Genomic DNA, 13,447 nt, shown 5'->3' on the forward strand with positions numbered 1-13,447 from the left:
GATTTATAAAGTAGGGAAGTCACTTTACTTTATAAAATTTATAAAGCAGAGTTACAGCAAGTTAAAGCATAGAATAATAATTACTTACCAAGTCCTTTATGTTGGATTTTCTCTAAGTTTGGCAGAATAAATCTTTTATTTATTTATTTATTTTTGTATTTTTCTGAAGCTGGAAACGGGGAGGCAGTCAGGCTCCCGCATGTGCCCGACCGGGATCCACCCGGCATGCCCACCAGGGGGCGATGCTCTGCCCGTCTGGGGCATCGCTCTGTTGCAACCAGAGCCATCCCCAGCGCCCAGGCCAACTTTGCTCCAATGGAGCCTCGGCTGCGGGAGGGGAAGAGAGAGACAGAGAGGAAGGAGAGGGGGAGGGGTGGAGAAGCAGATGGGCACTTCTCCTGTGTGCCCTGGCCGGGAATCGAACCCGGGACTCCTGCACGCCAGGCCGACGCTCTACCACCGAGCCAACTGGCCAGGGCCCCAGAATAAATCTTTATAAAACAACTTACTATAGTTAAATCTATCTTTTTATTTATACTTTGATTGCTCTGCTACTGCCCACCATGAAAGCTGGAACACCCACTAGTGGGCAGTAGGGACCAGGTTGACTACCACTGGTATAGGGCAACTAGGAAAAAAAATTGTCATAATATATTCCTCTAGCTTCAAACAATGTAAATCACAGAACATATGAGACATAAATTGCATTGGATTTCAGAATTAAGTAATCTAGACTACTTGACCTATAAAATATAGCTCTTAAATATAATAGGTCTCATAAGGCTCTTGGCTTTTGTTTTTCCCATGCCGTTATTTTCCTGAAGTAAATAACATACAAACCATGAAAAATGGATAAGGATATTAAAGGGCACCTAGTTAGAGAAGACGCCTGTAGGTCAGGGTTATGGAGTATAACATCCTATAAAGAGTTAAGAGCATATCTGAGCCTGAATCTGAGTGGTTTGGCACCCAACCCAGTGATCTTTTACCTGAGGCATAAAACATGGTCTGCATACTAGAGTGCCTGGCTGTGACTTAAGGCTTCACTACTGACTAGCTGCACAGCTCAGCAGGGTATTATGTATTGTTTCTGTCACTTGGTGTTCTCATCTGCACACAGAATAACAACAGTAGCTACCTCATAGGGTTTCTAAAAAGAAATAAATAAATAAATTAAATCTTAACAAGTGTTTAGAGTACCTAGCATGTTGTTGCAACTGAGGGAAGAACTCCCAAAATCTGCAAAAGTGGCCTACTATTTTGAATTAAAGTTCCTTAAAAAGAAACTAGTACAAAAGGGGTACTTGATGATCCTCTGTCCCTCTGAAAGCAGGAGATAAATCTTCTACCTCAGGGGTCGGGAAACTTTTTGGCTGAGACAACCATGAACTCCATGTATTTTAAAATGTAATTCCATGAGAGCCATACACAACCCATGTACCTTACGCATTATCCAATAAAAATTTGGTGTTGTCCCAGAGGACAGCTGTGATGGGCTCCAGCCACCCGCAACCATGAACATGAGCAGTAGGAAATGAATGGATTGTAATACATGAGAATGTTTTATATTTTTAACGTTATTTTTTTATTATTAAAGATTTGTCTGCAAGTCAGATGCAGCCATCAAAGAGCCACATCTGGCTCGCGAGCCATAGGTTCCCGACCCCTGTTCTACGTGAAAGGTACCTTCTCTGAACCAGGAGGAAAGAGACACATCCTTATTACCAGAGATAAAGAATTCAGGGCAGAGAAGCCTATATAAACAAAACTCATTACTCTTTGCTAATTTATTACCACAAGCACAAACTCTACTTACTCCTTACTAGTTAAGTACCCAAACCCAAGTTTCCTTTTTCTGTAAATTCTCATTAATTTATTGTTTCTTTGCCTAAAATGTATAAAAATTTCTTGCTTTGGGCATTTCTTTAGGTCCCATATCTATGAGACCTCCTTACATATATGTAATTAAATTTAATTTTCTTCTGTTAATTCGTCTCATGTCAACTTAAATCTAAGACCAGCCAGAAGAACCTAAAAAGAAGGAGGAAAATCTCTTCCTCCCCAATAGTGCAAACACAAGGTACAAGCTTGCTATTAGTACCATTTTGGACATGAGCCAGGCACGAGTCTGACCTAGTAAGAGATGCTACAGTGCAGAAATGCATACTTAAACCCTCATAAATGCGCTGGAATTGTTTTCCAGCAGACTCACATCACCAGGTATAGGGGAAAATTATATTGTTCTCTGCACTGTTAACTGCATATTTCTATACTTTTTGCCATGAAGGAAATTTGCATCCTATAACTGTGACTGTGGCTTTTTCTCTCAATAACATCATTCTTCCAAACATCTTGTCACCATTTCTCTCTTGTTTAGAAAATGCTAATAAAATATTAGAATTGTGAGGGAGAACTTTCCAATTCTTGCTATCTCTGCAAACTATTATTTTCTTTTAGTCCATAAATTTAAATCTGGCCTCTTTGATAACTCAAGGATGCAGTATTCATAGTGTTTTCAGCTTTTGTTAGACATCAACTCAACATTTTAATTCAATTTTTCTGACACTGTGTTTTTCGTATTTGCAACTTGTAGTAGAAGAGATTAATCCTTATTGCATAAACTTCTGGAAAAATATCTTCATAATTCATAGATTTTTAAAATTAATTTTGATCATATTTTGTATCTCCCTATATTTTCATAAAATTAGGTTATTAGTTTCAGTAATAAATGTTGACATGCAATAAACTGGAAATTTTGGATAATAAATTGAAAGGTGTTTCTAAAACTAGATCTGACTTGTTACCTTACTAGAGGAGATCATAATTCACAGAGCACATCTCAATTTGAAAATCAGTTGGTTGCCTTGTTAAGTACATCATAATTTTTCATACAAATTTAATATGTTCTGTTATTTTTTGCAAACATTCTATTTTTCCCAAGATTCTACTCCTCATTTTCCATGGGAAGCAACATAATTCAGAGGTTATAAGAATAGGTTTTGAACAAAGCAAACCTAACTTTGCATTCTATCTTTGCTGGCTGAATAATATTTGGAAAGTCACTCAACCTTACATAGCTTCATCTTTGCAAGAAAACAATAAGGAATAATTGTACTTACTTTGTAAGTTGATGTTTTATTTATTTGTCTGTGTAAAGCCAGTATACACGGCCACCATCACAGCCGACTGGCCCATGCAGGTTCGCAATGGATTCGGACAGATGGTAATAAAACAACGAAGCCAAGAACTGGTGGGCCATGACCTTTAATCCTAGCTTGCACCCAGCGGGAAAGTAAAACACACACTGGGCTCCAAAACTCACTCATTCAGTGCACACAAAGCTACTGACTTATCTGAGTTTCCTAGAATCAAAGTTTTCTAGCTCACCAGACTTATTCACCTCTGTTCCCCATCTCCTTCCTTCTCCCTGCACAGACTCTGCACAAACTGGTTTCTCACTCAGCACTCCACTATCTTGGCTGCTTCTCCTGGTCTCCTCCACGTGGCCTTTTTCTGCTCTCCTCTCTAATGCTAATCCCAGGAACCCAGAGAGCAAGCACCCGGTCTGCCCCCATTTTATAGTGTAGAAATCAAAGCCTTTAATCCAATATACAAATAAGGAAGTCTCTGATACAAAGTCACTTATCTGAGTCATAATGGGGTTCCTCATGAGAGTGCACCACCCTACATCAAAAAGGGTGGGAAAGGCTTAGTCCTAAAACCAAACCCCAGGCTATAAGTATCCTGCCTGCCCACAGCCCACCCCATCACACATTAATATCTCCTGGGTGACAGCTTCCACATGGGCAGTGCCATCTTTAACAAAGTGAGCATAATATGATTTATCTGCCCAACAGCCTGTTTTATGTATATTCTTGTTTATGTATTTATTTAAATAAATTCTGTAAGCTAAAATAAGTAAAAGGTTTATCACAGTTCTGAAAGAAATAATATTGACAAATAAATGGCAGCTATTATTATTAGTAAGAAATATTCATTGATTGACATTTTTCAAAAGCCCACAGAAACAAAAATAAAATTAATGTTCAAAAGATTAGATTAAATTTTCTTATCTCTCACAGAAAATTATGAGTAATATGACAAACATATATAACTTTTACACTTTGATTTTTATTGACCAAGTAGTTGCTTTTTTCCTGTTTTCTTTTTTTTTTTTTTTTTTTTTGGTATTTTTCTGAAGCTGGAAATGGGGAGAGACAGTCAGACAGACTCCCGCATGCGCCCGACCAGGATCCACCCGGCACGCCCACCAGGGGGCGACGCTCTGCCCACCAGGGGGCGATGCTCTGCCCCTCCGGGGCGTCGCTCTGTTGCGACCAGAGCCACTCTAGCGCCTGGGGCAGAGGCCAAGGAGCCATCCCCAGCTCCCAGGCCATCTTTGCTCCAATGGAGCCTCGGCTGCAAGAGGGGAAGAGAGAGATAGAGAGGAAGGAGAGGGGGAGGGGTGGAGAAGCAGATGGGCGCTTCTCCTGTGTGCCCTGGCCAGGAATTGAACCCGGGACTTCTGCACGCCAGGCCAACACTCTACCACTGAACCAACCGGCTAGGGCCAGTAGTTGCTTTTTCAAAAGTTCTTTCTATATTTTGCATAAAGTTATTTGAGTTTTTTAAATATATTGTAAATATTGGCTTTTAGCTTATTGTTTGTCTTTTAAGCATTTACAGCATTTTATCACAATGTATATTATCCTGACATTACCAAATTTATCAGTTGTTTTTCATTAGCATAGAACACTTTGGTTAGTGATATTTAACTAGTATCTTGCCCCAAAAAAGGGTAGATTATAATTTTCTGGAGGATTCTGATATGCAATTCTTGCAGGCTGAAAGGGGACAGTAAGGTCCCACAGTAAACCTTACTGCCAGGACCTTACTGCCAAACTGTTGCAACTGGTACTGATATCACTAAGTGTTGGGGAATAAATGTTAAAGATCACAATTACATAATCAAGAAATATAAGTAGACTAACACAAATATTTACTTCTGAATCTAAATGTGAAATTCACACTTAAACCAACTTAAGAGAGCTAGACACCACTAAAGAATAATAGCTTTAAAAGAATAGTTTTCCTATTTAATCAATATTGGTGATGCTCAGCCCACACCTTTGGCAGTTTTTTACTACTGTGCTAAAACATACTTTACATAAAATTTGCTCCTTTAACCATTTTTAAGTTCACAATTCGGTTACATTAAGCACATTCACATTTTGCTGTAACCATCTTCACCATTAATGTCTAAACTTCTTCATCTTCCAAATTTAAATTTTGTACCCATTGTTAGGTTTAGGTTCAAGGCTCCTTTAAATCCAGAGCTCTTTTAAAACTCAAATTCTTCTCATCCAACTTCCCACTACATCTCAAAACAGAACATTCTCATCCCCCACTGTGAGGTTGTAGTTAATTTGCTTGCTATTCTCTCTCTTAATGAAAGAAAGAACTTGTGTTTCTGCAGCTGACTCCCCTTCCTCCTGCTCATCTTCAAGTCAGTGACCAAGGCCTTAAACAAAGATATGCATGCCCAGATGCCCCCAACCCTATGCTAGCAAATGCCTGCAGCAACCTGTATATCTAAGCTTCTTTCCATAACTTGGGGAGCACACCCTTTGCTTGTCTCAGCCTGCTTGTACCCAGGCATTTGTAAAATAAACTTTCCTTTTGAAACAAATTAGCCTCATGTTTTCAGTTCAGCCTGTGGTTTCTGCTTTTCACCCATTACACAGTAACTCCTCAATCCTCCCTCCCCATGGTCCCTGGAATTCACAATTATATTTTATGTCTCTATGATAATTTGACTGTTATAAGAACCTCATACAAATGTAATCATATAGCATTTGTCTTTCTGTGACTGGTTTATTTTACTTAGCATAATGTCCTCAAGTGTTATATATGGTGTAGCATATGTCAAATTTTATTTTTTTAAAGACTAAATAATGTTCCATTGTATTTATATACCACATCTTGTTCATCCTTTCATCTGTTAATAGACATGAGCTTTTTCCACCTTTAGCTACTGTGAATAGTACTTCTATGAACAATGATATACAAATCATTGTATATCATTGACTCTCTGCTTCCAATCAAAATAATTGGAAGAGTGATAATATATGAGTAATGTTTATAACTGATATTAATTCTTATATTAAAGACTAAAGAAAAAAATTACCAATTAATTTTTTCTAGCTCTTCTTGCAATTAAAATGCCTGATTACTTGTGACCAATAGAAACCAATTTGGTGGATCCAGTTGTGAGATAAATATCAACATGAAACATAGCTTATATAGGGGATACTCCCAGATTAGTTCTTTTGTTCTGTGTCCTTTTGACACCACCCAAGAACTACTCTAACATGACATAAACATTCAAATTTTTGAGTCAAAAACTAAATCTCTACAGGTTTTTATAAAATAAAAACATTCATTTACTTTTCTGCATCTACTTTACTAGAATGTTAACTCTATAAGGGCAGAGGGACAGGCTCTTTTTCTTGCCTCTGTATTTTCAGCATATACTAAGAACACAATATATATTTTTTAAAAATGAACTTTTAAGTCTCTAAGCATATTAGATATGTCAACTCAAATCACATATAAATAACTTTTATTTTACTATTTTACTATTGCTTATAATGAATAATTCATTTCAATGATGTTCTCATTGTGTTGCCTTTTCCCAACATATTTTTAATAATGCCCTTAATCCACTATCTATATTTAACCTATTAAGAATAGTCTTATTCATCCATATTTGTCTCATCATTCTCAGTCAATTCTATATTTCCTTTTCCCCTTCCTACATATAACACAATTTTTCAAAATTGAAAGTTATCATTATAAATTTCATGATGAACTAAAAAAATTAACTTGCCTGTAGGGCAGATGAAACATTACCCTGACATTATATAGTGAGTGGCATAAAAACTTCTTTCAGAATCCTAGGCTGCTTCTCTATTTTTTTTTATTTTTTATTTTTGTATTTTTCTGAAGCTGGAAACGGGGAGAGACAGTCAGACAGACTCCCGCATGCGCCCAACCGGGATCCACCCAGCACGCCCACTAGGGGCGACGCTCTGCCCACCAGGGGGCGATGCTCTGCCCCTCCGGGGGCATCGATCTGCCGTGACCAGAGCCACTCCAGCGCCTGGGGCAGAGGCCAAGGAGCCATCCCCAGCGCCCAGGCCATCTTTGCTCCAATGGAGCCCTGGCTGTGGGAGGGGAAGAGAGAGACAGAGAGGAAGGAGGGGGGGATGGAGAAGCAATGGGCGCTTCTCCTATGTGCCCTAGCCGAGAATCGAACCTGGGTCTCCCGCACACCAGGCCGACGCTCTACCGCTGAGCCAACCGGCCAGGGCCTGCTTCTCTATTTTTAAAATCATGTTTCCATCAAACAGCAGAGATTTGGCTGGCCCTGATTCAGTTTCTGATGACATTTTTGCTTGTTTAAGTATAAGTAGATGATTGCTTAAGTCACTTTCACTTTGATTAAATTTGAGAAACGGAAGATCACAGGCTTCAAGGCTAAACACCGCACTTGAAAATGTACACAATTTAAAGATGTATTACTCTCATCACCCGCTAAGAATCCCGCCTCTATCACTGTTCACAGGTACACTGCACTTTGTTTCTTGTGGGTTTGGCTCCTTGTGTTTTCTCTCCTTAGACTATCCTCTTTAAGATTCACCGTGAAATTCTAACTTCCCTTCAGTTACCTGAAAATTCTTTACCTACTAGGAAAACTTTTCTGGTCTTTTACCAATTGAAATATCTCCTATCTTAGAATCTACCTGCCTATTCATGCTGTCTTAATTGAATGATTAGAACATATACTTGCATCAATACATTGTTAAACTTTCTGTCTCTTTATCTATCTTTCTTCCAACTTACATAGCATATTACATTGCATGAAATTGATTTCCTGGAAAATACCCCTTTCCTTAACCTGAATAATCACTGATCAATTGAGAGAGAAATGCCCTGCAGAGTTCTCATTAGTCCTATAGAAACAATCAAACCCATCATGTTTTCTCATCACAAGAAATTTATGTGTTCGCTCTGAAGACATCTCTCACCACCCAGGTATTCCTTCCTATGTAGTTCCTTACACATGCTCATATGACTCCGTTTCCAACCACAACTTGACCTCTACCATTGAACTTCCCCTAAGGTCCTTTGGAATTCATAGACCATCATTGTTAATATCCTCTAAATATTTATCCTCCTCTCTAAAATCTACTGTTGCTTTCTGATCCCTCCCATCTTGCACCTCTCTTCCATAAAAGACACTGAATTCTGCAGCTCTCTCAAACAGTGGCTCTCATTTCAGAATCTAGGAGTAGAGAGATGGCAGGTATCTTTCTGTCTCTAACTACTGCTTCTAAAATATTATTTCATTGCCTTTGCCACCTTCTACCAATTCCTCTAAAGTCATACCTCAGATTATATCACCCACTATATTATTTTACTACAGCCATCTACAGATATCTTTAAAGATTGATCCATTTCATTAATGAAATATTTTATCATTTGGCTTTTTGGTTATTTTCACCACTACAATACATTCTTAAAAGCATAAGTGGTCATGGAAAAAATCCACAGGAGCATTCTATTCACAGGAGCATGTGACAGTTAATCACTTCAACTCTTAACATAACAAACTTGTTCTTTACATGTTGCATGGATTATGCATTTTCCTAATATTCCTGCTACCCCATGACAGTGAATTTTCTGAATCCTTTGATGGACCTCATCTCTAAGTGTTAAGTACCCAGGAAATAATTTTAGGATTTTTCTACCTGTATCTGTTTTCTAGGTGATTTCATTTAAGCAATGATTTCTTTCCTGAATCTAGATCAGCCTCCCAATCACCTTGTGAAGAAATATGCCTGCAGGCCCTATCCTGTTGGCTCAGTGGTAGAGCCCTGAACCAGCATGTGGATGTCCTGGGACTGATTCTGGTTAAGGCACACAAGAGAAGCAACCATCTGCTTCTCTAGCCCTTCCCTCCCCCATCTTTCTTTCTCTCTTTCTCTTCTCCTCCTGCAGCCATGGCTCAATTGTTTCCAGTGCATTGGCCCTGGGCACTGAGGATGGCTCTGTGAAGCCTCCACTCCATATGGTAAAAGTAGCTTGGTTGGGGGCATGGCCTTAGATGGGCAGACGGGTGGATCCTGGTCAGGGTGCCCGTGGGAGTCTGTCTCTCTATTTCTCCTGCTCTCGCTTGCAAAAGGAAAAAAAAAATGCTTGCATATTGAGAAAACTTCACTCACATAAACTCTCCAAAAATAAACTCTTGCTGTTTGCCACCCTAACCATGGCAGAAAGATGGGGACCTGTTCAGAATAAAACCCTCAGTCATTTTTTAAAAAATATGCTTTAATGCCCTGCATAGAATACATCAGCAAATACTTTTGGCTGTCTTTTGACTCTCTTCTTACTATCGCCTCTGCCTACTTCCCTGATTCAAGTTTACTATCAATACTTGCCTGGAGGCCCTGGCCGGTTGGCTCAGCGGTAGAGCGTCGGCCTAGCGTGCAGAGGACCCGGGTTCGATTCCCCGCCAGGGCACACAGGAGAAGCGCCCATTTGCTTCTCCACCCCTCCGCCGCTTTCCTCTCTGTCTCTCTCTTCCCCTCCCACAGCCAAGGCTTCATTGGAGCAAAGATGGTGCGGGCGCTGGGGATGGCTCTGTGGCCTCTGCCTCAGGCACTAGTGTGGCTCTGGTCGCAACATGGCGACGCCCAGGATGGGCAGAGCATCGCCCCCTGGTGGGCAGAGCGTTGCCCCTGGTGGGCATGCCGGGTGGATCCCGGTCTGGCGCATGCGGGAATCTGTCTGACTGTCTCTCCTGGAAAGTAATGCACTAAGTTTTCTTTCTACTCTAGTATGATAACACTGCTGCTACCTGTTCCCATTCCCAATCCTGCACAACATGCAGAATTTTTTTTTTACATTTGAATATATCATCTCTGTGAGCAAAACCATTCAATGTCCTTCTTTCTAAAACCTCTAGAACAAATCACATATTTGTCTTGAACTAGATTTCCAATCTCATCTCCAACCAGACTTTTTTGTTCATCCTGGCCTCCAAATTCCCTCTAGCTTCTGGGACTTCATATTGGAATGCTCAAAATGCTCCTATCCAACAATCCACAAGACTTTCTCTTGACCACATTAATCTGTACTAAATAGCTACTGACTATCTTAATGTACCATTATTTTTTCATTGGTATGTATTTGTAGGGTAATAATATTTTGTTTGTTTGATTTTAAATTGTTCTATGTCAAGTTCATAGACAGTGCAACTTTAAGTACTCCAGATATTCGCTGATTAAATGAATAAATTGAATCAAATAATAATTAATGAGATTAAAATAAATATTAAGATAAAAATCATCTCCAAAAGACTTTTACTTGTAAGTCATAATGTGAGTTACATATATATATATATATATACACATATATATTGTGTATATATCTATATATATATATATGATGTGATTGATTCAAATTTGTGGATCACTTTTAGTTACAACTGGTGATTCAGATCAGAAGTTATCATCTGGTCTACTGTAAAGGCTATTCTGCAAGCACAACACATAAGTTTAATTTGCTTGATTGGTTTTTTTCGTCCTTAGATTGTTTAAGATGATAAAACTATATATAAAAAGAGCTCTAATCATAGTCCTCCTGGTAATAGGAAAAGAAAGAAAACTGTTCATGTGGAAACCTAAATAGAGCAATCAACAGCTGGATTTTCTCAGGGAAATTTAAGTTTAATGTGTGTGTGTTAAAAGCAATTTTTAAAAATTGATTATTAAGAAATTTCAGAAAAATAATTGTAATAAATAATCTAAAATGTTCTGGGTTCTAATCATTTCCCCTTATGCAAGGTATTATTTATAAGTTTATTTCTTAGGATTAAAATTATTATAACTTCATGTATTGCCAACCTTTAAAATAATCTTTAAACATAGTTAATAATAATTAGAAAAAGGTAGAAAGTTATCAACCTTAGTCTTTGATATTGTATTTTTTTAATTCTAAGCAAATTTTCACTAACATATCCAAGTTTTTAAAAACTTTTAGTAAAGTACTAAAATTAGTAGTGTTGTTTTACATTTATATAATTAGCATTGTGAATTTTAAAAATATTGCAGAAAAATAATTTCAGAATTTATTACATTATTTCTTTTATCAGAAAATTACAATAAAAAGTCTATGAGGAAACCATATATTTTAATTTATTATTCAAAATAAAACATCATAAAACTGTTATTTTTGTAGTAAAAATAAAATACAAAAAGTCACTCATATTTACCTCATAATTAATCTGTATTAATTTGGCTAATTAAACTCATATATGCCCAAGTTCTAGACTTTATTTAAATAGAAATATGTACCTAGTTAATGCAAACTACATGTTTTTTGTTTACCTGAAAAACTGGTTATAATTTATCTGCAAAACTTAGGGTCATTGCTTTTGCTTTAGTTCTATATCTTCATAAATTTTCTCATACCTTAACTCTGAGTACAGAAGCAAACATTCTTGCATCTTCAGATACACCTCCAATATAGAATTTTTTCTGAAACACTGGGGGATGATCATTTTCATCCTGAATCTCAATATATACCTTTGCTGTATTGCCTGAAAGATAAGATATAATACATTTTTTATTAGTGGTTATTCATTAGAAAAAAATGCACTGGAGGAAATATTTATTGTACATTATTGTTTCTTAATTAATAGAAATAACAAATCAATATAATTCCTAAATGACATGCATGATACCACAAAATCCACAGAGAACACTGACAATGATGCTTCTGACATAATGTTAAGTTGTTATATTCCTCTTAATTATCATGTCCTGTTAATTAATTGTATTTTATTTAGTAGGGACTAAAGTATTTGCATTTTGCTATTTCTAACGAAGCAACGGAAGTGTTCATGTTTACAAACACTTCGTACACATTATCAATTGCACAAAAGTGACACAGAAATATAAACTCCAGTAATAGAAACTGCAATAAACTAAAATATATATACTTTCTCCTTAAGTACAAAATTAGCAATGTTATTACTTAGTTTAAAATGTACCGTAATATTTTCATTCAAGATTAAAAGTAAGCGATGGTTGGGTGAGGTGCTTATTCCTATAAAAGGAAAATAAATGTCATCATCCTTCAGAGGTTATCTACCATTCATTGCAAAAGATGCAGTTGGAGAAAGGATTGCCATATAACTCTTAAATGCTGGGTTATGTAACTTAAACAATAGTAAATATTCCATAAAGAACACATTGCATCATCACGTTAGAATCCCATCCCTCCAATTATCACACCTTAAATAAGAAATGTAGCACTTGTCACTAGTTCAAAAATGACCCTGTATGATCCAGATAAAATTAGGAATAAGTGGATTTATCATTTTGTAAAAAGTAGATTCAAATCATGTAAGTATTTCGATGTATTTCTTAATTGGACTTCTCACATTCATTTCAGTTAGGTTCACATATAAGACAATTGAGCTACAAACTATTTATTTATCATGGGCACTCTAATTTTGCTGTGTTATCATGTCCCCAACTATAGCTAATTAACGCCAACTTACTAGCACACTGGGTACATCACGGGGGTACAATATATCTGTGTTGGTTGAATAAATGAATTGAGTAAGCTGTTTTATATTAGTGGGAACTTAAAACAAGCTGCTTATTGTTTGCTCTGAGATCAGAGAGACAAAAGAGTTAGGCCTAATGTTTTGTTCCTATCTTGCTGTTACTCATTTAGTTTCCCTCTTATTGGTCACTTTTCCAAGTTACTGAACTGGAAGATCTAGAATTGAGTGAATAAAAACTGTGCAGGACAACCTGGAACAGGGCTAAGGGCAGATTCTACTTCTCTATGCTGTAGTGTCAGGGCTCCAAATTGCACCCTGGTGAGCCACCAACAAAGAGTTCATCCAGATGAAACCCATTTTCAACTTAGGAGACTCAAAGGAGCTAACAGCTCTCAATTCAATATTTTTGAAGAAAAGTAATGCTAAATTATATCACCTTTCCAATAACTGTTATCATGTTCTTAATAAATGACCACATTAATTATTATTTTATTAGCAACGCTGAAAAAGTACAGTTTGGTTTTTCAACTCATTGTTAAGGGATAGATTTATGCTTTAAAACTTGTCTATTTTTTTTCCCTGACCACTTCAGAAAGGATGACAGAAGGGTAGACACATGTATAAATGGATTATGCATTTGGGAATCATTTGTGCTTTTGGAAATCTTTTTAAAATCCTCCTTAGGTATTGGAAAAACTAATGTAAGAGTCAATATTTTAATTTACAGCAATAGTTAGAAGTTATATAAAAATATTATATGTATACATTTTATAAACTCTAGAGAAACTGCAGTAAAATAATTATTTA

At 37.1% G+C, this 13,447-nt stretch overlaps 1 protein-coding gene across 1 annotated transcript in view; it reads right to left on the reverse strand.

Annotated features, from left to right (window-relative positions):
• Positions 1 to 13,447, reverse strand: part of PCDH15 (protocadherin related 15) — a 1,001,489-nt gene that overhangs the window by 108,597 nt on the left and 879,445 nt on the right. Inside the window, exon 26 of the mRNA XM_066348814.1 lies at positions 11,538 to 11,665. Coding sequence (XP_066204911.1) covers positions 11,538 to 11,665 — 128 coding nt within the window. The remainder of the gene's footprint in view (positions 1 to 11,537; positions 11,666 to 13,447) is intronic.

Source organism: Saccopteryx leptura, chromosome 9, assembly GCF_036850995.1.
Source record: "Saccopteryx leptura isolate mSacLep1 chromosome 9, mSacLep1_pri_phased_curated, whole genome shotgun sequence".
NCBI lineage: Eukaryota > Metazoa > Chordata > Mammalia > Chiroptera > Emballonuridae > Saccopteryx > Saccopteryx leptura.